General features: G+C 45.7%; 2 protein-coding genes and 1 long non-coding RNA gene across 5 annotated transcripts in view; all 3 read left to right on the top strand.

The window, feature by feature from the left end:
• The first annotated feature begins 534 nt into the window (after positions 1 to 534).
• Positions 535 to 17206, top strand: MRPL4 (mitochondrial ribosomal protein L4). Its single transcript, XM_028712041.2, has 9 exons — positions 535 to 691; positions 2896 to 2980; positions 5310 to 5478; positions 6331 to 6382; positions 6793 to 6910; positions 11575 to 11681; positions 13659 to 13768; positions 16176 to 16246; positions 16946 to 17206. The coding sequence occupies exons 1-9, from the start codon at positions 644 to 646 to the stop codon at positions 17089 to 17091; spliced, it is 906 nt and encodes a 301-aa protein (XP_028567874.2). The 5' UTR covers positions 535 to 643; the 3' UTR covers positions 17092 to 17206.
• LOC144325999 (uncharacterized) lies at positions 7518 to 11256 on the top strand. The gene is made up of 2 exons (XR_013391182.1): positions 7518 to 9793; positions 10376 to 11256. It is a non-coding gene; the product is annotated as an uncharacterized LOC144325999 (long non-coding RNA).
• Positions 17207 to 22239: 5033 nt separating the features above from the next.
• LOC114587772 (vascular cell adhesion protein 1-like) overlaps positions 22240 to 26990 on the top strand; it is a 59373-nt gene continuing 54622 nt past the window's right edge. The window contains exon 1 of one of the 3 annotated variants that reach the window (XM_028712493.2): positions 22240 to 25250. Coding sequence is in view for 2 of the 3 variants with exons in the window: in XM_028712491.2 (XP_028568324.2) it covers positions 26115 to 26172 (58 nt within the window). In the remaining variant the exon portion in view is untranslated. The other 2 variants (XM_028712491.2, XM_028712492.2) reach the window with 2 other exon arrangements.

Here is a 26990-nt window from a genome sequence, read left to right as displayed (position 1 = left end):
GGCGGGCGGGCTGGGGCGTCCGACGCCGCCTCCGCACCCGCCAGGAGCAGATGCCCAGCACCCGCTCGCTCCTCCTCGCAGGCTAAGCACACTTCCTTATCGTTTATCATTGTCGTCATCCCTCTATTCTTGTGGTTTTATTCCGCCCTTCGTCCAGAGGAGGGGCGGCCCCAATTGCGCCCCCCCCCCGCTTCCTTTTTCGCCTCACGACAATCCTAAGAGGCAGCCGGGGAGACACAACGGCGACCTGCGCAAGGCAGCCCGGAAAGCTCTGCGGGGGAGAAACAAAGGAGAACCCGAGAGGCGTCGTCAGCCGCCATCTTGCACAGAAACGGGTCTACCATTTGTTTGCTTTCTCGTCTCTTCTGACTCCGGTCCCCAGAGAGCGGAAATGTCTTCTCCCTCGTCTCTTTCTACACTGAAGAGCCAGCTAAGCACCGGAAGCGGAAGTAGGGAAAGCCGTTCCTAGAGCGGAAGGGTCCGTCGCGTGGCGTCTTTTTTCACTCGCATGAAAATTCCTGCGCGCCCAGATGAAGCAAAGCCCCTTCCGCGCCTGACGTCATCGGCCAGGGACGAAAGCTTTTTTTTTTAGTGCGCATGCTCTGTGTTTCCCAGCGGGCAAGGCGCGAAAGGGGCCGCTGTGATGCTCCGGCTCTGCGCGTCGCTGCCGCGTCGGGGAGTCGCTTGGCGGGTGAGGGACCGGGGCGCCACTCAGGCGGGAGCGCGCTCGGGCACAGGGAAAGAAGGGTGGTGCTGGGCTGGGCTTCCGCTGGCGCTGCTATCAGTATTTGGGGATGGAAACGAGCCGGGGCCCCAACCGGAATAAAATACTGCGGGGGAGGCCGGCATGGGCCTAGGCCGGATTTTTTTTGGCGGGGAGAACCTCAGTTAAGTATTTTTTATTGAACTAGGGGGGCATCTACCCCCCTTGGCTACCCCCATGGGCCCTGGTAAGCCTCACGCCACATAATCACAAGACGCTGTGCCTGCACACCATTTGAATGGCAGTGCCCATTAACTGGGGGGGGGGGCGCTATGGAAACGAGGAAATAAAATTGAAGACGCTATTAATACGTGTTTTTATTCATGGCGGCACGTGCTACCATGGTTCAGAAGTAGAAGGCAGCATTGGAGAGGGCTGGTAGGGTTAAGCCAGAAGCCTTTGGGGTGTTTTGGAGAGATCTCATTGAATATATGAACAGGGCAAAGCTGCTGCACTCCTTGACAGCCTTGACAGACATATGTAATATGTGAAGACAGTATTATTTTTGTAGTTATATCAATATTTTAAGTATCCCCATTTTTCCTTCTTTTCAGCTCATTTCCTATCTTTGTATTTGTTCTGTGAAGCATAAGATACACTAGCCACTTACATTATTTATGTCTCTTGTGCATCAAAATGTGATTCACCATCCCCCATTATGTTTGCTTTATTGGTTTCTAAACTATGTGCAAAATTAACAAAGAGTATTTGAAAAAAACATGTTAGTGTTGATCACCACATATCACAGCAGCAAGTTCATTATTTTTGTGTGAAAAGGGAGTTTCTTTGCCTTGCCTTGAATCTTACTTTTTATATTCAGTCAGTTGTTCTCAATACATGTGAATATAGCCACAGAGGGAACAAGAACAAGGTGAAGCCCTGTGCAGATGTACTTGCAGCTGTGTAAAGAAGTGCATAGTGCTGTCTTTTAGAATTTTCTGAGTCTTCACTTGATTGCACAGCACATCCACCTGCTATGCAAACCCAGTCCACTCCACTCCTGAGATACCCAAAGCATCCTTGATGCCTGTGGGGACTACTCATCAAAAGCATTTTCGGAGACCCAACATATGAGGCAGAGACAGCTTTCATGACAGGGAGTGCTATCTTTTTTGCACTGTGCCACTAAAAGGAGTTTAGGGCAAAGTCATAACATTTTGACAGTATGGTGAGCACATGTATCGAAAAGCATCAATGTATTGTCACTCATTTTTATATAAAGCATCACAAGTGAACTTTACAAAGCAACATAAGCAAAAGAAAAGGGGGGAAATAAGCAAAAATGTCAGGCCTCTGCCTCAGTGAGCATACAGTGGTACCTCGCAAGACGAAATTAATTCGTTCCGCGAGTTGTTTTTTCTTGCGAGTTTTTTGTCTTGCGAAGCACGGTTTCCCATAGGAATGCATTGAAAATCAATCAATGCGTTCCTATGGAAACCGCCTTCAATCCAGGTCCGGGGACAGTCTGTCCCCCGACCTCTTCTGAAGGCTGGGGGGGCTTTTCTTCGCACCGCCAGCCTTCAGAAGGCTGTTCTGAAGGCTGGCGGTGGGAAGAAAAGCCCTTCTCCCCACCTCCCGCCCCGCAAGCTCCGGGGACAGGAGGGCTTTGCTGCCGACCGCCAGCATTTTAAAAGCCCCCGGGACAGCGGAGACTTCTCCGCTGTCCCGGGGCGATTTTAAAATGCTGGCAGGTGGCAGCGAAGTCTCCGCTGTCCCGGGGGCTTTTAAAATGCTGGGGGTCGGCAGCAAGAAGTCTCCGCTGTCCCGGGAAGGCAGGCGGGGGGGAGCAAAGACTTTTGCCCCCCGCCGGCCTTCAGAAGAGGTCCAGGACCTAATCCCTATGTATCAGTTTAGTGGAATTACACTGGTAAACATCTGCAAGGCTAGCCTTTTTCTGTATTTCATTAGGACTGTGAAGGTGCACAGTGAAAAGTACAGGGTTATCTCAAATGACCCCATGGGAAAACTGGATTTGGGGCTAAGTTGAGAGAGGTGGCACCAGGTTGGCATTCTGTCTAATGATCCAAGCATAAGCCATCTCCGTGATAAATGAGCAGCCATTTACAGGAGCTATCTTGATTGAGCTGTCGGTACCTTCAGATATCTTACTCCATTTTTATTTCTTCCCCTAGCCTTTGTGTACATTATCGAACCAGACAGGATTTCTAGGCAACCCTGGTGTTTCAGCTAGTGTGACGGATGTAGCTTCATTAAAAGGTAAGGCCTTTTCATGACTAGAACAGACTTGTTGCCTCTAGATGTTGTAGGGCACCCAGATTCCATCAGTCCTAGATTGCATGGCCAATTGTCAGGGGCAGTGAGAATTGTTGGCAGAACATTAGAACTTCCTCACTGGGGAATGGTTGTAATCCTTTACACACTTGAGAGTGAGTCCCATTGAACTCAGTGGAGATTACTTCTGATGCGACATGTATAAACTTGTACTGTTAGTTATCAAGTGTGTTAGAAATGCCTGATCCATAACAGTGATGTGAGGTGGAAAACATTCCATTTTTAGAAATGCATCATTTAATACAAGTAACTAGCAGCATACTGAATGGATCTAATAGCAGTCAAAGATAAAATAAATATTGTCATTTTTTTTCACATGAATACCCCTGGAAAGTACATGCATTTATGTATTCAGCTCTTTGAGCATGCTAGAGTTAATATGGTAACTGTCCTGAGTGCATTCACTTTTTAAATTTAAACAGTGTAAGGGAAATGCATGCTATACGTTGTTCAGCGTCTTTGTAAATGACTTGGATGAAGGAATTGAAGGGATGCTCATCAAATTTGCAAACAACACCAAACTGGAAAGGGTAGCAGAAGACAAAATCAGAATTCAATCTTAACAGATTGGAGAACTGGGTACAAGCTAACAAAATGAATTTCAGTAGGGACAAATGTAAGGTTCTGCACTTAGGCAGCAAGAACCAGATGCACAAATATAGGATGGAGGACACCTGGCTTACTAGCAGTACATGTGAAAAGGATCATGGGGTCTTGGTGGACCACAAGCTTAACACGAGTCATCAGTGTGACGTAGTAGCAAAAAAAGCTACTGCTATTTTAAGCTGCATCAATAGTCCAGATCAAGGGAAGTAATAGTATCACTCTATTCTGACTTAGTCAGATCACACTTGGAATACTGTGTCCAAATCTGCACACCACAATTTAAGAAGGATTTTGACAAGCTGGAACATGTGCAGAGGAGGGCGACCAAGATGATCAACGGTCTGGAAACTAAGCCTTATGAGGAGTGCTTGAAGGAGCTGGGTATGTTTAGCCTGGTGAAGAGGAGACTGAGAGAAGATGTGATAGTCATCTTCATATATCTTAAGGGCTGTCACATGGGGGAGGGAGCAAGCTTGTTTTCTGCTCTGGAGCGTAGAACTCAAACAAATGGCTTCAAGTTGCAAGAAAGGAGATTCCAATTAAACATTCGGAAAAACTTTCTGTCAGTAAGGGCTGTTCAGCATTGGAACAGACTCTCACGAGAGGTGGTGGACTCTCCTTCCTTGGAGATTTTTAAACAGGTTGGATGACCATCTGTCATGGATGCTTGAGCTGAGATTCCTGCATTGCAGAGTGTTGGACTAGATGACCCTGGGGGTCCCTTCCAACTCTACAAGTTCCAACTCTACAAGTTCCAACTCTACAAGTTGTCGTGTCTTAAAAATATTTTCAATTATTTCAGTAAGAATAATTTCCAAGTAAAGTTTTGAATTTAACTATAAAATTAAAATTGCATTGCATTTTATTGATTTCTTCATTTAATCAAATGTTTCTGGCTATTGAAACTAACTTTTGTTACACCCCGAAAGTAATATGGTGTGGTTTTATTTTATTTTTTACTAAATATGAGTCAAACATAAATAAGAACACCATCAATTTAGGGTAGTAGTTTTTTTCTGATTCAAAATCTTCCAGTAAACAGATATCACTGCTACATACTATGATTAAGAATGGAATAAATTTTTGAAAGAGAATCAATCCCAACTGCATGTGCACCTGTAGTTCTCAACCCATTGCTTCTGAGGAAGTTGGCGATTTCAGGCGATATCATTAGAGTAATCTGCAAGCAACAACTTTACAGGCTTGAAAATGCTTAAAATGTGGCTGACAAACTTGGAAGGGGTTGCCTACCTAAACATTTAGTGCAGATATCTAGAAGTTTGAAACAGTATTTTCAGTCCAGTTATGTCCTAAAAGAGATCTGATGATAGCACCTAGCCATTTCAAATATTTTTCTAGTCATGGTTTGAAATAGAATCAATCTTAATACAGGCTTTTAAAGAGTCACGTGGCATTTCCTCTAGGCATACAATTAAGAAAGCATTTGTAAATTGGGTAAGATGTTACCTTTCTTCTTTGCAATAATGAGTCCCAAATAAATAAAACAGGAATGTGTGCATATGGCCTTGTAAAAATGTATATGGAATGATGCTTTTGTGAATTTACTTTTAAGTTTCAAAGAAATTATTTCAGGCAAGATTGCCCGAAATCACACCTGCACATATTCCCCCCCCTTGCTTCCTTTTAGAAAAGTGTCCTGACATAGTCTCTAGTGAGCCCATCCTACGGAAATGCAGCATTGCCATCCCCAAACACCTTGCACCTGTTCAGGCCTGGGTAGAGTCCCTGAAGCATTATGACGCCAGGCACGTGGGCTTGACAGATTTGCATCCTGATGTGTTTGCAGTAATGCCCCGGTAAGAATTGATTACCAGTTACTAGACATTTGCAGAGATGGGCTGGAAGTGACCATCAGTCGTCAAAAAGTGGGTGTGGGGATTTCTCATAAAGCATTTCATGCATCAAGGAACGGTGGTGAAGGTTGTGGGTAGGTAACAGAAAAGAGATATGGAGTATTGGTTATGATACGTAAAAGGCTGACATGCAGATCTTAAGTTTTAGGAATCATATTCAGTTGAGCACCTGGCAATCCTATAGACCAGGCTGGGCCTGTCCATATGTTCCATAGGGATAAGATGCCTTGAATAGTTCCTGAAATTTGGCGCTGTCATTTCAGGAGTCTGGGCTTTTCAGTTTGTTTTTACAGGCAACTCCCAATTTGTGTGGGGGTTGCTTTTCAGGTCATTGCACTCTTGCATGAAATTGCATGCAATTGAAACACCCCTCTCTGCCCCTGCTCCTGTTCTGCCCTTTCAGTGACGTCTTTGATGATATTTCTGGGTTCGCCACTGTGCGCATGTGTGTGATTGCACACATATCAGTCGTGCCTAAAATTTGAGTTGCCTGCATTAGCTAAGCTGGTTAGGGAGCATTTAACACCAAAACAGAAGTTGAAATCTTACTTCCTCATGACTTTCCTAGGCCAGGTTTCAATTGGTATCCTCCACCTCCAGCTGTATCTTTTCCCTTGGATAAAATGGAGGCTTCAGTTACTGTGGCAAAAGGGACTGGTGTAAAAATCTTGTGTTTAAATTCTGAACCATTTTTGCCATACTGCTTTCCATCATGACGATTACTGTCCTCCTGTCCCACTTCCCAGATCTCTTGCTAACTTGCTTCTTGTTGGTGTCTGTGTGTTTTCCTCTCAGCGTTGATATTCTACACACAGTGTCCATCTGGCAGAAGAACTTTAAGAGAATTGTAAGTATAGAAATGGGAAGACCAGGAGCTGGTGGGCAATATGGGGAAGAACATTCTTCAGTGGGGTTTTTTCAGGGAGAAATTTGGGGCAGACAATTTGCCAGGGAGAAAGGGGGCAAAATAATAGGCAGTGGTAAAGGGAGGGCCACTCTTTGCATAATGAAGTTAAAAGTCCAAAGTCAATTTGCTTATCTTGGGAAGACTCCTTAACATTTTGCCACATCCATGAATTCCACTAAGAAAGCAATTCTTTCTCAGCTTCAGCCCCCACCCCTTACCACCTTTGGGGACAACAATCTTACAAGGTTGTTGTAGGAATTACTGAGGCAAATTGTGCCCAGCACTTTGAGCATTCTGATTGTGTTTGGCCAGAGCAGCATACACCAGTCTCACCTCCCTTAATTTTCCAGAGTTATGCCAACACAAAGACTCGTGCGGAGATGCGTGGTGGCGGCAGAAAACCCTGGGCACAGAAGGGCAGCGGACGGGCCCGGCATGGCAGTATCCGGTCACCTTTGTGGCGTGGTGGTGCGTGATGATCTCTCTCTCTCCATCTCAAACCACTGTGCTATATGTCATCTCTGTAAGCCTTGGAGACACTAGTAGCTGTTCCCTTTGTGGCTGGGATGCAGGTACCCAAACACTGTCCCTTCAGAAGGCTGCTAATGTGCAGCCAAGATAATAATAATAATAATAATAATAATAATAATAATAATAATAATAATAATAATTTTTATTTATACCCCACCCTCCCCAGCCAAGGCTGGGCTCAGGGCGGCTAACAAGCAATAATAAAAACAAGTTCATAGAATCATAGAGTTGGAATAGACCACAAGGGCCATCGAGTCCAACCCCCTGCCAAGCAGGAAACACCATCAGAGCACTCCTGACATATGGTTGTCAAGCCTCTGCTTAAAGACCTCCAAAGAAGGAGACTCCACCACACTCCTTGGCAGCAAATTCCACTGTCCAACAGCTCTTACTGTCAGGAAGTTCTTCCTAATGTTGAGGTGGAATGTTCTTTCTTGTAGTTTGGATCCATTGCTCCGTGTCCACTACTCTGGAGCAGCAGAAAACAACCTTTCTCCCTCCTCTATGTATTTTCCTCTATGTATCCTTTTATATATTTGAACATGGCTATCATATCACCCCTTAACCTCCTCTTCTCCAGGCTAAACATGCCCAGCTCCCTTAGCCGTTCCTCATAAGGCATCGTTTCCAGGCCTTTGACCATTTTGGTTGCCCTCCTCTGGACACGTTCCAGTTTGTCAGTGTCCTTCTTGAACTGTGGTGCCCAGAACTGGACACAGTACTCCAGGTGAGGTCTGACCAGAGCAGAATACAGTGGCACTATTACTTCCCTTGATCTAGATGCTATACTCCTATTGATGCAGCCCAGAATTGCATTGGCTTTTTTAGCTGCCGCGTCACACTGTTGGCTCATGTCAAGTTTGTGGTCAACCAAGACTCCTAGATCCTTTTCACATGTACTGCTCTCAAGCCAGGTGTCCCCCATCTTGTATTTGTGCCTCTCATTTTTTTTGCCCAAGTGCAATACTTTACATTTCTCCCTGTTAAAGTTCATCTTGTTTGTTTTGGCCCAGTTCTCTAATCTGTCAAGGTCGTTTTGAAGTGTGATCCTGTCCTCTGGGGTGTTAGCCACCCCTCCCAGTTTGGTGTCATCTGCAAATTTGATCAGGATGCCCTTGAGTCCATCATCCAAGTCGTTGATAAAGATGTTGAATAGGACCGGGCCCAAGACAGAACCCTGTGGCACCCCACTAGTCACTCTTCTCCAAGATGAAGAGGAACCATTGATGAGCACCCTTTGGGTTCGGTCAGTCAGCCAGTTACAAATCCACTGAGTGGTAGCATAGTCAAGTCCGCATTTTACCAGCTTCTTTACAAGAATATCATGGGGCACCTTGTCGAATGCCTTGCTGAAATCAAGGTAGGCTACATCCACTGCGTTCCCTTCATCTACCAGGCTTGTAATTCTGTCAAAAAACGAGATCAGGTTAGTCTGACATGAAGTTTTATGAAGTCGGCTTTCTTAAAGTCAAGAAATTGAGTCCTAGTATGCTTGGCTGCTCCTTTCCGCTGTATAGTAAACTTCAGAAGAGCATGATCACTCGCGCCTAATGATCCTTCCACTTCCACCCCACTAACCAGGTCATCAACATTGGTTAGGACCAGATGTAAAATGGCTGTTCCTCTTGTTGCTTCTCCCACTTTCTGGACAATGAAGTTGTCTGCAGGGCCAGTGAGGAATCTGTTTGACCTTATGCTCTTGGCTGAGTTTGACATCCAACAAATATCCGGGTAATTGAAGTCCCCTATTACTACTATCTCCCTTCCTTTTGCATGCTTGGCCATCTGTTCCAGGAAGGCATCATCTATGTCCTCCGTTTGGCTTGGGGATCTATAGTAAACTCCCACAATGAGGTCTCTGTTATTCTTCTCTCCCTTAATTTTGACCCAAATGCTCTCACTTTGGCTTTGAGGTTCTAAATCTTGGATCTCTTCACAGTTATACACATCCCTGACATATAGCGCCACTCCTCCTCCTTTCTTGTCTGGTCTGTTTCTCTGAAATAGATTGTATCCCTCCATTATTACATTCCAATCGTGGGACTTATCCCACCAGGTTTCAGTGATGCCTATTATGTCATATTTAGTTTGCTGTACCAAGAGCTCAAGCTCATCTTGTTTATTTCCCATGCTTTGCGCATTAGTGTACAGACATTGAAGTCCATTAATCATTCCCCCGTGTCTCTTATTTAAGGATTTTTTCCTCCCATCACTAGGTCTGCATGCTGTTTGCTCCATTTGGTCTATGACATTTGGATGATCATCTTCATCAATTGATAGACTCCTACCTTCAGGAGCACTGTCTCCCTCCCCCACATTAGTCAGTTTAAAGCCTTCCTGATGAGGAAGGGGTATTTGTCAGTGGGTTTTATGATTCCTTGCAGTCGTTCAGTTACATCTTGGATCTTAGCCCCGGGGAGGCAGCACACCTCCCGAGACATCTTGTCAGGCCCACAGATCACTGCTTCTGTTCCCCTCAGTAGGGAATCCCCTATCACCACTACACACCTCCTCTTAGGTCTGGTCGGGGTTCTTCCGTGAGCTGTCCGTTCCACGGTCACCTGCACATTCCCTGAGGACTGACTTTGCTGCTCGCCCACCACCTGCCTCCTTGATCCGTGCCCGTCTTGGCTGATTAGGGAGTGTCCAGATGTTGCGCGGACCCCCCTGGTTGAAATTATCAATTTGTCCCTTGACACGGGGACTTTCCCAGGGGAACTGAAGGAAGCAGTGGTGTGTCCACTCTTAAAGAAAACTTCATTAGATCCCTTAGACCTATCCAATTACCACCCAGTTTCAAATCTTCCATACCTGGGTAAGGTAATTGAGAGAGCGGTTGCTGAACAGCTTGGTAGGTTTCTGGAGGAAACATCGGCATTAGATCCATTTCAGTCCGGTTTCCGTCCTGGTTTTGGGACGGAGACGGCTCTGGTTGCCCTAACAGATGATCTCCGTAGACAACTGGATCGAGGCGGGTGAAGACTGCTGATCCTTTTAGATTTGTCAGCAGCCTTTGACATGGTCGATCATGATCTTCTGGACCACCGCCTCGCAGACGTGGGGATACAGGGCATAGCCCGTAACTGGTTGTGCTCTTTTATCTCTGGTCGGGGACAGAGGGTGGCACTAGGGAGGGAAATGTCGTCGCGCCACTCCTTGGTGTGTGGAGTGCCACAGGGCGCAATTCTCTCCCCGATGCTTTTTAACATCTTTATGCGCCCCCTTGCCCAGATTATCCGGAGCTTTGGGCTGGGCTGTCACTAATATGCTGATGACACTCAGCTCTATCTGCTGATGGATGGCCACACCGACTAGGCCCCGAACACACTGACCAGATGCTTGGAAGCTGTGGCTGGATGGTTTCGTTGGAGCCGATTGAAACTAAATCCTTCGAAGACAGAGGTCCTATGGCTAGGTCGGGATGGCATGGGGATGAGGGACCAACTCCCTTCTCTTGCGGGGGCCCAATTAGTGCCATTGCCTTCCGTTAAGAGTTTGGGTGTAATCCTTGACGCCTCCCTTTCCATGGAGGCGCAAGTTACAGCAACAGCCAAGGCGACATTTTTCCACCTTCGCCGCATCAAGCAGTTGGTCCCTTACCTTTCCTGCCCCGACCTGGCCACAGTGATCCATGCGACGGTCATCTCCAGGCTTGACTACTGTAATTCGCTCTACGCAGGGCTGCCCTTGAAGCTGTCCCAGAAACTCCAGCGGGTGCAGAATGCTGCAGCGAGGCTCCTCACGGGGTCTTTGCCATGGGAGCATATTCACCCAGTGCTTTTCCAGCTGCACTGGTTCCCAGTGGAGATTTAAGGTGCTGCTTTTGACCTTTAAAGCCCTTCACGGAGAGCCTCAAGGTCCATAAATAACAACACCCTAGTGGTCCCAGGCCCTAAGGAAGTTAGATTGGCTTCAACCAGAGCCAGGGCCTTTTCAACTCTGGCTCCAGCCTGGTGGAACGCTCTGCCTCATGAGACCAGAGCCCTGCAGGATCTGATTTCTTTCCGCAGGGCCTGTAAGACAGAGTTGTTCCGCCTGGCCTTTGTCTTGGAGCCAATTTGATTCCCTCCCTCCCTCTCTTTCTTTTTTCTTTTCCTTCTCCTCCTGCGATGAGGCTACATTTTAATATTTTAATGTTCCATTATTTTAATGTTGTATTTTATTTTTGTTTTTAAGTTGTAATCATTCATCTTGTTTTTATTATTGCTTGTAAGCCGCTCTGAGCCCGGCCTTGGCTGGGGAGGGCGGGGTATAAATAAATAAATAAAAAATTATTATTATTATTATTATTATTATTATTATTATTCAATAGTGGAAATCCCAGACCCTATACTAGCCTCCCCCAAAAAAGGGCTAACATACCCTCACTAACAAGTCATCCCGGGACCAGGACTCCTGGGTCAAAATGGTATGGGGAAGAGGTGGAGGTCTGATAGGGTAAGTATCCCTAGAAGATAAAACCCAACCAACCGCATCCCAAGCAGGGAGGGCAGTCCCATGGTGTTTCGTTAACTGTCAATCCCCCTCTCCCTCCTGGATTGATTGGATGATGTGTTTATTCCCACTAACGTCCCACAGACTTCTCTGGCTCTTGCTTTTAGGTGGTGTTGCCTGTGGCCCTCGTGGTCCCACCAGCTACTACTACATGATCCCCATGAAAATGCGTGTCCTGGGACTCAAGGTGGCATTGACAACCAAACTGGCACAGGTATCCCACAGCCACAATTCTTTGTGCATTCAAAGAGTTATTACCAGTGTAATATGCTGTGACTGGTCAAAGGGTTGGCTCATGGTTAGTTTTTTAAGGTCTGGAACTGGACTCCGTAGTTATGTTTGTATATCTCTGTCTAGCAATAGTCATATTACTTAGTATTTATATAGTACTTACAGGGTTTCCAAACAACATCATCATAGTATATCCTACAGCAGTCCTGTAACATAGGGAATCTGAAGAACCCATTAGGTCTGTCCACCTGTTGCAGTGAGGGTGCAGGTTGCTTGCAGTCCTTTGCAGATGCAATTGGGGTCACAGTAGCCCATTTTTTTGCCCAGAATAATAACAGTCATGAAGAGGAACAGTTGGGTTGCAAGGATTTCTAACTAGGGAACAAATCAGGTTTGCACTTCATTAACCTGTGGGGGTACTATTGATCCCTGATAGTAGTGAGGCTAATGAAAGTGAATGATTTGTTACTTTGGAAATAGAGAAATATTGTGCTTTTTACCCTCTATGCGCCTTTCTCCTAACATAACAGAACAAGCAGGTTCTGACTAGACACTAAGAAGATCAAAATAATTTAAATAGCATTTCTGAGGTCATTTTAAGCCCTACTACCTTAATTGCATTGGTTTCCCCCTTTTATTTTTTCATTAATTCCAATGAGTAGAATTAACTAAATTCTGTAAAAAATAAAAACATCAATTTTTCGGACCCATCACAACCCTGCAATGGCAGCTCTCACCTTGTTATGGTTGAGGAATACCTGGAGCATGAAGTTGGGAAAGACTGGCACAAATATATATATATATATTTAAAATAGTGTTGCCATGTTATATTTGGCCCTACCTGTTTACATGTGGCTAAAGAAACTCCTGGCTATATGTGGAATGCTCTCTGCTTAATGCACATTTATTTTAATTAGTCCATAATCACAGAGGAGATGTGTGGAAATTAGATTATTTAATTCGGAATCCTTCCAGAAAGCATCCCATGTGCTGGCAAGAAAATATGATGGTCTGTGGAGAAAAGCAGTCTCAGTAGAGCAGTGTTTAAAAACCATTGACCTGGCCAACAGCCCTAGATTCTGGTATTCCTGGCTCTGGCAGCCTCTCCCCACATTGCCCATGTGAAGCCTGCATGCTGTGCTCTTGCCCTTTTTGTGTGCTCCCATTTCCAACAGTGACAAGCTGCTGTGGCTTCCCTCCCTGCCAGTGATTGACTGTCAGCCTTCTGTTTCCATCCTTGCTCTTGTGAGCTGCTGCTGAGAACTTCAGTCTGAGTTGGGTTTTTTTGTCTTCTTAAATAGAACCCTTCCCCTTGCCACTGCTTTTACTGACAAACAAAAAGGCCTATAGGCTAAGGCACCCCTGCTCATCTGCTGCAGCAGAAAAATTCTCTCTCCCCTACAAAGGGCTGCCTGAGTTGGCAGCTGTTATTGTTGCTGCTTTGTAGTTGTTGCTAATGTTTTATACAGAGTGGTCATTGTGCATGTAGCCTTACTGACTAGCATAAGCAGAAATGACAGAGCCCTGCAAGTGAGGTTCCATGTAGCTGGGCTTTGTTCTAGTTCAGAATGAATAATTTGAAGGGTTAAGCCAAAGGATTTGAGGAAAGCTTTACTTCTGCTGTCTTTTCCTTGAGTCAGACCACTGGTCCATCAAGTTGCTTTTTGTCTACTCAAAGTGGCAGTAGCTCTGCACAACTCACACAGTGTTTCTTCCAGCTCTGACATCCTTTTAACAGGGTGGGGAAGCGGGTGTGAACCTGCAGCCTTCTGCATGCAAGGCATGTGCTCTGTCACTGAGCTACAAACACTTGTTTGGGATTTTCAGGAAAGGCTTTTGTGACACCTCACAGGTGCCCTGGAAGAGAGCTGCAGACATAAGAAACACCATGGGAGAAGTAGCTTAGCAGGCAGGCTTCTGTTCATTTCCTTCGACTCTTTTCTTCTCTCTTTGCCTGCAGGATAATCTGCATGTTGTAGACTCTCTAGATATGCCAACTTCTGACCCACAGTATCTGATGGACCTGGCTCGCTACAGACACTGGGGAGAATCAGTGCTGATTGTTGATGTGTGAGTTTTGCTTCTTCAGGTTCTGTTTGGGGGGTGGGGTGGCTGAGGATACAGTCTGTCATTGGGGTCAGAGCTTTAGAGACACTCGTGGTTTTGGAGGATGTTGGTTTGACCAAAGGTTGCTGCTGTCTTGAGCCACGGGAACACTTTCAGAAATGGCCCAAGTGTTTGTGACAACTTTTATCCAGGCCATTGGTTTTCAAACTGAGGAACCCTAGAGTTCGGCTGAACCTTATTCAGGGTCCAGAATAAAAAGATCAGTAGTGTCCCAACAATTTGCTTTGAAGTACCCACCACTAGGGACGCGGGTGGCGCTGCGGGTAAAAGCCTCAGCGCCTAGGGCTTGCCGATCGAAAGGTTGGCGGTTCGAATCCCCGCGGTGGGGTGCGCTCCCGTTGTTCGGTCCCAGCGCCTGCCAACCTAGCAGTTCGAAAGCACCCCCGGGTGCAAGTAGATAAATAGGGACCGCTTACTAGCGGGAAGGTAAACGGCGTTTCCGTGTGCGGCTCTGGCTCGCCAGAGCAGCGATGTCACGCTGGCCACGTAACCCGGAAGTGTCTCCGGACAGCGCTGGCCCCCGGCCTCTTGAGTGAGATGGGCGCACAACCCTAGAGTCTGTCAAGACTGGCCCGTACGGGCAGGGGTACCTTTACCTTTACCTATCCACCACTACTGATCTCTTGAACTGTGCAGTCACATTCAGTGTTTGGTTCACGCAGGGTGAGAGTAAGATCCATCAGGCCCGGCCCCTGGGAACCTGCTTTGTTCTCTAAAGTATGCCTTGGGATGCTCCGTGGTGCATTCCAGTGACCGTGAGGTTGAGATGGAGAAGGTTTCCAACCAAGGTGGAAGATGGTTTTTTGGTCATGTAAAACAAGAAAAATAGCATTAGCTTCAGTCATGTGACTGGGTACTGGAGCTTTATGGATTTAGGTAGCTTTTATGTGTCAGAATGTGTCTCTACATAAAATGGCTCAAGTTTCAACCATGTCCCTTGTGATTTCATCCAAGTTTGAAATGCCCTTCATCATAAATGTTGCACGCTTGTTTAGGTGTGCAAGAACATATCTCTTGTAAAGGTTGGAAATTAGGCACTTTGATTGTTGTTGTTGTTGTTTAGTTGTATCCGACTTTTTGTGACCCATGGACCAGAGCACCCCTGTCTTCCACTGCCTCTTGCAGTTTGGTCAAACTCATGTTAGGCACTTTTTTATTTGGGCACAATTACCTTAAGCTGGTGGCGCTGTGGTCTAAACCACAGAGCCTAGGGCTTGCCGATCGGAAGGTCAGCGGTTCGAATCCCCGCGACGGGGTGAGCTCCCGTTGCTCAGTCCCTGCTTCTGCCAACCTAGCAGTTCAAAATCACGTCAAAGTGCAAGTAGATAAATGGGTACCACTCCGGCAGGAAGGTAAACGGTGTTTCCTTGCACTGCTCTGGTTCGCCAGAAGCGGCTTAGTCATGACCCAGAAGGTGCAAGATGAGTGCCGCAACCCCAGAGTCGTTTGCAACGACCTAACGGTCGGGGTCCCTTTACCTTTACCTTAAACTGCTGTGTTAACAGTAGAGGGCCCTGAAACTTGAAGCCCTCGTTGAAGTCCATTTGTTGGGCTTGTTTTTCATTGTGCCTCTGGGTTGGATACAGAGTATTCTTTTTCTTCTTCTTTTTTATAATCAGTTTTTATTGTTAAAATAGTTCATCATTAATACACATATATTACAGATATACAAACATACATTTCATACAATCCTTAAAAGTGTTCAAACATACTTACACTCAACCCCACAAATAATTCCTATACAGAGTATTCTTCTGACCAAAATTCATGCAAACCACTTTCATATTGAAACAGCAGAGAGACTTGCAATGCCTTAAGCAGCCTTTCCCAAGCTGGTGCCCTCCAGATGATGTTGGACTCCAACTCCCACCAGCCCCAGGCAGCATAAGCATAGTCAGGGATGATGGGAATTGGAGTACATAATATCCAGAGGGCAGCCGTTTGGCAAAGGTTGCCTTACAGACTGACTTAAAGACTTAACAGCTTTATTGTCTGCAAAGTGCGCTTTAGCCTGCAACAGCTATAAGACATTAATTTCTTAAGGCACTATAGCAATATTTTCTATTTTGTGGCAACACAATTTCATGGCAAACATTTTGGAACAGTTGTAATCTTGGTGAGGCTTCCGAACCAGAGCGACTCTTCAAGCCCCTTTTGCTAATCAAGTTTTTGAGCAATGAGCCTCTAGTGCAGACTCCAGCAGGGACAGGAGGCAAATGAGGACCCCCCCCTCCCGGTCACTGCATACTGCCCAGCCAAAATGTAAAGGGCAATGACTAGTATTTTGTACCCAACAAATCCTGGACCTGAACCTGCAAAACATATATAATTTTCCCTTTCTGGCTTCCAGCAATGACTTACCTGAGAACATCAAAGCTGCAACGAGAGGCCTTAAAACCATCACAGTCCTGCCAGCCGTAGGTGAGTGAGCTTGGGGAGAGTGGGCAGGGCCTTCTGCAGAATGACTCACTGCATACTTAGTCTGGGTGGAGTAGGATGCTTAGGCAGTTGCCGGCAAGCATCCCACCCAGTCTCTAATTCTTCATACAGCACAGCAGTTTCAATGCACAAAACACCTATCCATATCTGTCTATTGATATTATTTACTTCATCCTTTACTGCTTATGACTATTGGTCATTACACTGTAGTTTTAACAAGAAACAAAGTATAGTAAAGTGCGTGCACACACAGGACAAAGGCATTTTCTTAAGCAAGTTCTTAAGTTAATTGGTCAGCTTTATAGTTAACAGTCTGAGATATTTACTCTGACTTGTGCTAACATTGACAGTGAATAATGTCATTCTACATGCAGCCAATATATCCATATCTGACTGTAGAGCACCAATGACTGCATAACAAGGCCAGTCCCTATAAGGGGCTCAAATGCAATCAATAAAAAGAAAAACACTCCAGGCTGTCCACCTGGAGATGCTGGGGATGGAACCTCGGATCTTCTGGATGGAAGGCAGGTACTATGACATTTCTCCTCACTGGCCCCCCCTTCCTGTCTCCTGCATCCAAGCTAGTCTTGTCATGTCTTGCCATTGCTACCCTTCCGCTCTTTGGGGCCAGGTCTCACTACAGATGCAGCCTGACTCCTGTGTCTTTTTTTCTCACAGGTCTCAATGTGCACAGTATGCTGAAGTACGAGACCCTTGTGCTGACCCTGGATACAATTGCCTTCCTGGAAGAGAAGCTGCTGTGGCATGACTCGCGATACAGGCTGCTCTACCCTTTGCAGTTGCCCTATAGCGACTTCCCATAACCTTTATGGCGAAGGTGGACTGAACAGCTGTGAGCTGGACACCTCTCACTCCTTGCATCCTTGGAAGAGTTTTTCCCCACCTAACATGAACATTAAAGCTAACTTGTCTTCCCAAGTTGCAGCCTGCCTTTATCTTGAGACATAGTTCCTCTTTCAAAAATCTTTAATTTGATTTTTGGTGCTTACTGTTGAATTTGCACAAGTGAGGAAACAAAAAAGCCAAAATGCTTTTGTGCTATATGTTTGTATGGTGAATTTCGGAAGGGGGGGGATGGATGGAAAAAGAGCCCTGCTGGATCAGACCAAGGGCTCTCCTAGTCAGCACCGTTTCCATATTAATAATTCCAGCATATACAAAAACATAATAAAACATTAAACTTTTAAAACCTCCCGATACAGTCAAACCTTGGTTGTCAAACGTAATCCATTCTGGAAGTCCATTAGGCTTCTGAAATGTTCGACAACCGAGGCGCAGCTTCTGATTGGTTGCAGGAGCTTCCTGCACTCAAGTGGAAGCCGTGTTGGACATTTGGCTAACAGAAAAAGTTCAAAAATTGGAACACTTCTGGGTTTTCGGCGTTTGGGAGCTGAAATGTTCCAAAACGGAGGCATTTGGGAACTGAGGTTTGACTGTACAGGGCTGCCTTCAGATGTCTTCTAAAGGTTATATAGTTATTCATCTCCTGATGGGAGGGCATTCCACAGGGTGGGTGTCACTACCAAGAAGGCCTTCTTCCTGGTTCCCTGTAGCTTCACGTCTGTGAGGGAACTGCCAGAAGGCCCTCAGTGCTGCATCTCAGTGTCTGGGCTTAACGATGGGGGTGGAAACGCTCCTTCAGGTATACAGGGCTGAGGCCGTTTAGGGCTTTAATGGTCATTACCAACACTTTGAATTGTGCTTGGAAACGTACTGGGAGTGTAGATCATACAAGATCACCAGTCTACCTGCTGCTTTCTGGATTAGTTTGTAGCTCCATGTGGAGCGCATTGCCGTAGTCCAGACATGTCCAATACGTTGATCATGATCGATGAGTCGATTGTGCAATGGATTTTCATCAATCGCGACCCAAGCCTTGGTGTGACTCCACCTCACCCATGGTCACCAGGTGCCCTTGGCACATTCTAGGCCACGGGCAGAGTGACTCCGCAGGCAACATGGGCGTTTGAGGCTCTGCTTAGCCAGGCTTGCTCACTGCGGTGCTGCCGCAGCAAGCATTCTGGCTGGCACTTGCACTGCCTCTGCCTCAAGCACCCCACTCCGGCAGCTGGCTTTGCCCGATGCCCAGTCAGCTGGCCAGCCTGGAAAGGTACGAGGCACCTGCCTCTACTCCCTGCAAGCCGCAGCCATGGGGCAGGGAGGCAAAGATGAGGCGCAAGGGCTCTGCATGGGCTGCAGCTGCGGACGTGCCCGGTTAGCCCCTCCTGCCGGTTCCCATGGAAAGAAAATGCCCTCTCCTAGTTCTGCTGGATGCTGAACATTCCCCACCTTTCCAGCTCCAGCCTAGCTGTGTTTACACGTAAGTAAGCCGCTGCCCCCCTCTCCACAGAGCTCTTCTTCTAGTAAAGGGGGAATTGGACATGTCGGAGCGTGTTGGCTTCCCGTGTGCACCAAGGGCCCTGGAAGGGGGCTGGTGTGGGGGTAATAATTTGTTATTTTTATCATCATCATCATCGTTATTACACTTGTACCTCAGGTTAAGAACTTCATTCATTCCGGAGGTCCGTACTTAACCTGAAACTGTTCTTAACCTGAAGCACCACTTTAGCTAATGGGGCCTCCTGCTGCCGCCGCACCACTGGATCACAATTTCTGTTCTCATCCTGAAGCAAAGTTCTTAACCTGAAGCACTATTTCTGAGTTAGCGGAGTATGTAACCTGAGGTACCACTGTATTTATATCCCGCCCATCTGGCAGGGTTTACCCAGCCAAATATATGTTTAAGCTGCAGAATGACAATGGGAGAGTGTGGTGGATCACTGCCAGTTTTTGATATTGGATAGTAGATTGCAGCCTAATGCAAGTTGGACATGCCTGCAGTAGTCTAAGCGGGAGATGACCAGGGCACATACCACTCTGGCAAGACAGTGCACAGACATGTCTCAGCCTGTTTACCAGATGGAGCTGGTAGACAGCTGCCCTGGACATAGAATTAACTTGTGCCTCCATGGACAGCTTTAGGGGCACAGTTACTCCATTCAGGACCAGGGAGTCGTACCCCCCCCCCACCTGCCTGCCCTCTGTCCCCCAGAAACAATACTCCTGTCTTGTTGAAATTAAACTTGAATCCATTAGCTGCTATCCTCCAACCGCCTCCAGACACACAGGACACTCGCTGCCTTCACTGCTTCTGATTTAAAAGGAGGTAGAGCTGGGTATCATCTGCATATTGGTGAACACCCAGTCCAACCCCCTTGATGATCTCTCCCAGCGGCTTCATATAGATGTTGAAAAGCATGGGGGAGAGGACAGAACTGTGAGGCACCCCACAAGTGAGAGTCCAGGGGTCTGAACACTTATCCCCCCCCCGCACTTTCTGAACATGGCCTAAAAGAAAGAAGTGGGAGCATTATATAACAGTGCCCCCAACTCCCAACCCCCCTAGACAGTCCAGAAGGATACCATGGTCAATAATATCAAAAGCCGCTGAGAACGCTGCAAACCTGCAAGTGAATGTTCCAGTTTGTGAATGTTTTTTGGAAGTAGCTTGCACTTGAGTGCAGGAAGCTCCTGCAGCCAATCGGAAGCCGCGTCTTGGTTTTCAAATGGTTTCGGGAGTCGAACAGACTTCCGGAATGGATTAAGTTCGAGAACCAAGGTACCACTGTATTTTCTAATATTGTTGCATATTTTAATTACTCTACACCCTACCCTTCCCGCTTGTTCCCAGATACATGTTTTACTGTTGTTCTTAATTCAAATACATGCTTGCAATAGCACTTTAGATATTCTAGAAAACGTTTCCAATCCTTAAAATCTGCTTCTTCTTGATTTCTAATTTCATGGTAAAATTTGCCCATTCAACATATTCTGTCAATTTTAACTGCCACTCTTCTTCTGGGTGGGTAATAATCTAATTAACAACAGCAACACTTTGAAAGCAATATTACCACTGCTGCTGCTACTGCTACACTTTAAAAGCAATATTACAGTGAGGGGGGAAAGTATTTGATCCCCTGCTAAATTTGCCCGTTTGACCTCTGATGAAGAAATGACCAGTCCATAATTTTAATGGTAGGTTTATTGTAGCTGTGAGAGACAGAATAACAACAGGAAAAACCCCAGAAACCCAGAGGACAAAAGTCAGAGATTAATGTGCATTATAATGAGTGAAATAAGTATTTGATCCCCTATCAACCAGCCAGATGCCTGGCTACCTGGTATCTTCACTGTATGTAACAAGCTGAGATTAGAAGCACCCGCTGTAAGGGAGAGGTCTTACCTGTAATCCCAGCTTGTTACAGTACCTGTACAAAAGACACCTGTCGACAGAAGCAATCAATCTAGCAGATTCCAAAGTAGCCACCAGGACCAGGACCAAAGAGCTGTCCAAGGATGTCAAGGACAAGATTGTAGACCTGCACAAGGCTGGACTGGGATACAAGACCATTGCCAAGCAGCTTGGTGAGAAGGTGACAACAGTTGGTGCAATAATTTGCAAACGGAAGAATCACAAAATAATTGTCAACCTCCCTCGATTTGGGGCTCCATGAAAGATATCATTTCGTTGGCATCTATGAATTGCAGGTTAAATTTGGACAGCACAAAGTGAACCTCCAGTTTTTTCACCTTGTCTGTTTTTTGCCAATTAATTGTCCCGTTCCAATTTTTCAATTTATTTTACCAATGTGGCTTTAAATTTATTGAAAAATATTACTGCTTGAGGCTGAAGTTCAGGGCTTTCCACCAGAGACTTGTTGTTTTCTTCTTGCACCTCTGCCGCTCGATCCCATCTCACCCCCCCCCCCTTTTTGGTGGGGGAGAGACAAGAACCCGCAATTTAGCGCTGCCGAAGCTCCACGCCCAAATCTTCTCTTTGGGCTTCTTTCTGGAGGCACAGCGTCCTTGTGCGCACCCCAAAAGTCTCTTGATGGCAGAGTCTTTCTTGGAGGCTAAGACTCTTACTTCCTCGCCATCTTGCAGCTTAACACTTTTAACTTTTCCAACCAACTATATCAGGGGTGTCAACCTTTTTATACCTACTGCCCACTAATGCCTCTTTCTTGATGGTAAAATTTCCTTACCGCCCCCCAGTGCTCGATGGAAGGAGGATTCAGCTTGTGCCGTAGAACCCCCTCCCGCCCACCTAGAATCCTGAAACGCCCACTAGTGGGCAGGAGGGACCAGGTTGACAACCCCTGAAGGATACCAAGGTAAGAATTGCACTCATTGCTTGACTTGATTTTGCTTCTGCAGTTTTGTCTGGGCAACAGCACAGAAAGTTAATGCACTTTTACACTTTGGCTTCCTTTGGTAAAGTAGTATCAAACTAAGCAGCAAAACAGGAACAGCCTCATGAAAAGGAAGCCCGTTAATCTTGGGGTCTGTGGTTTTGAACTACAGTTGCTGTTTCCTCTTCGCAAGATCATTTACCACACACAACATCTGCATGCTAAGCAGAGGTGTTGGGCAGCTGCCAAGGCTTTTTCAACCCAATAGGATCCTTTTTTTAATTGCACAGGTGGGGAGAGAGCCTCATTTCCTCATGGGCAAACTTCCTGTTGAAATCAGCCTTTTAGGCCACCAGTGTTCCATGTTTTTGTTTTTGTGTGCAACTCTTCTTGCGCTAGAGTGGAAGAGTGCCTGCCCCCATGGCAGTAATGCAGTATACATTGGGGGAGTTTTACAGATGGGATATTATTACATTGATAACAGGTTTCAGAATATAATTGAAAAAAGAAAAAAACCCCACCAATCTGGAGAGGTCCCTGGTCCTTTGTCTCTTGCCAACACTCTTAGTTCCAGTTCTTCTGAGAAAGTTTAGACACAGGGAACTGACTTGCACATTTTGGAGTAAAGATAGATGCAAATAATTCAGCCAGTTTCTTTAAAATATCCCCTTCTCCTATATATATATATATATATATATATATATATATATATATATAATATTTTATTGAGTTTTATTGAGTTTTCCAATTTAATAATCCAATAAGAACCACATTAAAACATTCCAAATTACAATACAATAAAAAGCCAAATATATTGCCAAATTATATATCTTTGAGCGACTTCCCATGCTCTGAATTTCACAGAGTGCTAATCATCTAATATCACATTGCATTTCTTAATTAGTCAATAAACCATTCCAATGTTAATCCTTCACTTAATTTTCATTTATGTTTACAACCACTGGTCTGTTCAAACTTTTGTCTTCATAATTCTGTGTGAAATATTTCCCCCTGATATTATCCACATTCCAGCATTTTTGGTTTCTGCCAATAGGAGCAAAAACAAAGTAACTCCAATCCATAATTGTTTCCTTCCTTCCACCGAGGGAACAGCAGCAGTGTTCTTTCAAACCCACTTGCATTCAAACAACATCCCCTTCTCCTTTAGCATAGATTTAACTCCCTTGTTGTCCAAAGGCACTACTGCCTTCCCTAACGGGTTTCCTGCTTCTAACATAGTTAAATATTTTTCTTGTTATTCAGCTGGTGGAAAGTTCCTTGAAATTATTTTGCTTTGTTGCTCTGATAACCTGTTTGCATTTATTTTGCTAGACCTTGTGTCCCTTTTTGTTCTCTTTTGGGCAAGACTTCCATTTTCCGAATTAAGTCTTCTTACCTCTAGAAGTTTCCTTGACTCTGTTAACTATGTTGGCATCCTCTTGAACTTAGTGGTACCTTTCCTGAGATTTCCTCTCTCCTCCTTTCACCCACTCCACCCTGACCCAGCATTCTGGAGAGATTTGAGCCTCTTGACCTCTTGACCCTTAAAGTTTTTTATTTTGAAGCCCAATGCAACTTTGTTGGATTTCTATGGGAGATCTGTGTGCTTGTGTGTGATTTCAACAGCACTGTCCAGAGCAAACTTTTATTTCTAATGTTTTGCTGAATTCTTTCCCTCTAATGGAAACTGTTTCAGAGCCAAAGTTCAGATATATTTTCCTGGGTTCCTGCTCAGATGGCATACAACTGTGGCTGTTTATGGGAAAGCTGCTGTAAGGTGATAGATTTTATTATCAGGGATCCCCAGTGTTAAGTTGTGGGCGAACATATCAGACGACACAGCGATTCTTCCAAAGCAGCTCTTTATTTGTAAGCTGGAACAGAACTGAACTGAGGAGCTCAGTCAGCCTGCTTATATAGAGCTCCACTAGAATGCAACAGTAACCATTTTATGTAACTAGCCAATCACTGAACATCACTTTTGATCCTTCATTTGCATAACTATCTACAGTATCCCCCTGCTGGCCCAGGGTGAGAACTTCAGTACATAACACCCAGAGACTTCTGAGTAATTGAAATAAAAGTTTCATTTACCCTTCTGCCAAATGGCTTTTCTCCACCTGGGTGTGCCAAGGAATATTGTGCAGAACTTAGAATCTGAGAATATCAGCTTTGGGGTTTGGGAACTTTCTGGTTCAGATGAAAACAGGTGTAGATGATTTATGCACCACCTGGCTGAATACAGCTCATTCGCCATGAATTGTGACCTGGCAGCTGACCCAACTCCCTACTCCCATTTTTCCAGTTCTAGGAAGGCAGCAAAACTAGGAGGCCCATTGAGTCCTTGTGGGCCTACCTTGTAGGTGTGCTGTGTTGGGCTTGAGAGATCACAACTTTTGCAAGTCTGCATTTGAAAAGCACACAGAGTGCCTGCAAAGACTTCCAAGATTCACTGCAGTTGGGAAAGAAAAAACCCTTCCCAAAGTCCACAGAGACAGCCTGTACTAGCAGTGTATTATGGCTGACAGGTTTTATTCCAGCATCCTGATTCCATCCTGAGACACAGAGATTAAGGAGCTGAAACTGCTCCTTATTTTCACCTGCCAGGTCAGGAAAAGTTTCATTTCCTATAGTTTGTTTTGTTTCAGGGTTGTGTTAAAAACATTGGGGCAGAGCCAGAATAAAAGTGGCAACTGTGCTAGTTATTTTGTAAGAAGCATATTTTTGTTTTCGGTAAGTTGATCTGAAAACTTTTATCAGTACAGTCAATATTTTGTGTGCTTGTACAGTATCAGAGCTGTAGACTGGAAGAGCAACAGATTTATTTCAATGATTTTTTGCTGTGCTGATAATTACTGCTCACTCATCAAAGCAGTGGGTGGGGTTGGTGACCCTGTGCAGGCTTCCTGTGCCAGGTGACACCCCCTTTTGTTGCTGGCTCTTGCCCCCCCACCCCGCTACTCAATCAGCTGCTGGCTGGGGGGCGGAGCAAAGACCAGGTAGTGCGGGCCTCCAGCTGACCACCTCTCCATTTGGAGCATCACTCACCCCTCCCTCCCTCTAACTGTCATGTGGTTTTCTTGCAGGCTAACCTTTTCCTCCCTAGGTCCGCGGGTGTTGCTATGGTCGCACGATGGTTTCTGTGTCCCAGAGCCAGGAAGGAATTTTCCCTGCTCGGCAGGTTTTGCCTTCCCCATAGCAATTGTCAGTTTTTTGGCGGTTTTTAGGTCCTGGGCGGAATCCTATAGTCTATCTTCGGAATGGGGGGTAGCATTGTTAATGCACCCCCATGCAGCGACATTTGCAGGGCCTGTTAAAGGTTTGATTGCAGGAGTCACTGGCCCAGAGTGGCGGTGTAAGGTTAAACTCCCTACATCGGGTGAAGTGGGGGGTACGCTATGAAAATTCTCATTTTGCAGCCCCCCTCATAACACCGGTCTGCGCTGCGCATCCTCAGGCCCGCGGGGCTGAGAGGGATGCCGTCCAGTGCCTAAGCCAAGGATTCCTACATCTGAAGTCAATGAAATTGTGGCCTAATTTAATCCCATACATCTCTTGTTGTGTCTCTGTATTTACGGGCTGGCTCCTGAGCCGGGGAGTTAGCGCATGGGCTCACAAGCAGTCCAGCATCCTCTTCTCACTGTGACCAGCCTCTCAGAAGTCTAGAAGCATGATGGCAACACTATTCTCCCCACTCCAGATTCCCATCAGCAGTTGCTCTACAGACGTATGAAAAAGATCAAGCAGATGCAACTTGAGTTTAATATATTGTAAGTTTTCACACTTCCTCTGGGTTTTGATTAGTTTGCTCCTGTTGTACAGAGTGAGAACTAGTGACGTTTGAACTGGAAGTCCTTTCTCCATGGCCTGACCCTGATGTTGTCATTGCAAAACCACTTCCATGCAGCTAGAGGACTGTTGGGCAGTGGGAGCACATTTGGAAACAGTGTGGAAGCTGTTTGTAGTATGATGATCTGACTTCCGCTTGCCTAGGTCACTGCTGCAGTGAAGGACCCCATCTCACGGACATGCTGTGCAAGTTTATTTGAGCTGACAGGCTGAAATTAGAAAAACTGAAGTGTGTGTATGTGTGGCTACAGAGGTGAGGAAAATGTAATTCTCAATATGCACACATGCCTTGTCAAAACTGCATCTGGTAGGGTCACATCTTCTGAGTGATTTTCAAAGCAGGGATGGGGGAGCCTGTGGTCCTCCAGATGTTACCGGACTGCTGTTCTCATCATTGTTGACCACTGGCCGTCTGGCCTGGGGCTGATGGGAGATAGAGTCTAACAGCAGAAGCAGTAGTTGGCGGGCCAGAGCTCCCCCAGACCTGTTCTGAAACTCAAGGAACTATATTGGCCATTGAACACTTATCCCTACACTCAGTTTTATATTCCTCAGAGCTATTTCCTCAGAGCCATATTTTTGTTTTGAAGGGAGGAAGTGCTTGGGTGGGGCGGTGAGTCAGCCGGTTAAAGGATATGCATGTTTCCTGAACCGAAACGTTAAATAAAACTTTAGACAAAAGCGTGGCTAAGCTTAGACTTCCCTGGACTGTTCTGGCTCCATATAGCTAGCTGGAAAACCATCAAACTCCCAATGGTCATCTTTTCTGCCTTGTCCTGGTGAAGATGATACCTGTCTTGCCTCTGAACTTTGCTGTGCTTCTCATCTTCTGGTTGCATGTGGGTGAGTCATCCTGAAAACACCTTACATTCCAGTGACAAGGAGAGCTGTCTAGTTTGTGTTCCCTTGGTGGAGGAATCTGGAAACTGGCTTCATCTAAAGGTGCTTCCCGGTGGGGGCTTAATTTGCAAACAGATTATTGAGATATTTGCCAGTGAGTTGTTGCAACAGTTTTTCAAAAAGTGTATTGTCGTTTCCATAGAAAGGGTAAATCCAGATTTTATAGTGTGTGTGTGTGCTATGGGCTGGCATTTTGAGGATGAGAATGTTGTGTGGGTACTGCATGACTAAGGCACACTGTTCCCACGTTAATGTCTTTCTAAAAGCATCCTAAGATCCCCAAATACAAATGGGGGAATGGAAAATGTCTTGTGTGATGGATGAGGTGTCAGAAGTGTTGGTGGCAAGGAAAAAAAAATAGGTATAAAAGGAAAAATCTTGGATGCCAAGATCCAATCTCATTTATACTAGGTTTAATCTGAGAAAAACAAACTCATTCCAAAAAGAAACATGAGCTCTGGGTGAGTGCCTGGAACCCCTGGAAACTCACACCCCCTCGGAGGCCAGGGTGGGTGGCAGGCCGCAGTATTATTATGGGAGTAAGGAGAGAGTTCCTGGTTCCTGGAGAGACCCTTGGTTTAGTTTCCTTGGAAGGAAGAGGACTGGAAATTGATGACTTTTCTGTGGTAGGAGATAGAGATCTCCTATCTGCCCATTAGATTTCTAAAGGAGCCCGAGTGCCAAAGCACTGGATTCACCACTGAGCAAGCCAAGCCAAGCTGCTGTGTCCTTTTCATATCCAGTTTCAAGACTCCTGCCTT

This window comes from Podarcis muralis, chromosome 17, assembly GCF_964188315.1.
Source record: "Podarcis muralis chromosome 17, rPodMur119.hap1.1, whole genome shotgun sequence".
In the NCBI taxonomy this organism is placed as follows: Eukaryota; Metazoa; Chordata; class Lepidosauria; order Squamata; family Lacertidae; genus Podarcis; species Podarcis muralis.
The sequence above is the reverse complement of the archived record's forward strand: the minus strand, read 5'-3'. Positions and strand labels throughout refer to the sequence as shown.

Coding starts and splice junctions, on each gene's coding strand:
- MRPL4 (XM_028712041.2), top strand. CDS start 644: ATGCTCCGGCTCTGCGCGTCGCTGCCGCGTCGGGGAGTCGCTTGGCGG. Junction 2,981..5,309: donor GGATGTAGCTTCATTAAAAG/GTAAGGCCTTTT, acceptor GCTTCCTTTTAG/AAAAGTGTCCTGACATAGTC. Junction 5,479..6,330: donor GTGTTTGCAGTAATGCCCCG/GTAAGAATTGAT, acceptor TTTTCCTCTCAG/CGTTGATATTCTACACACAG.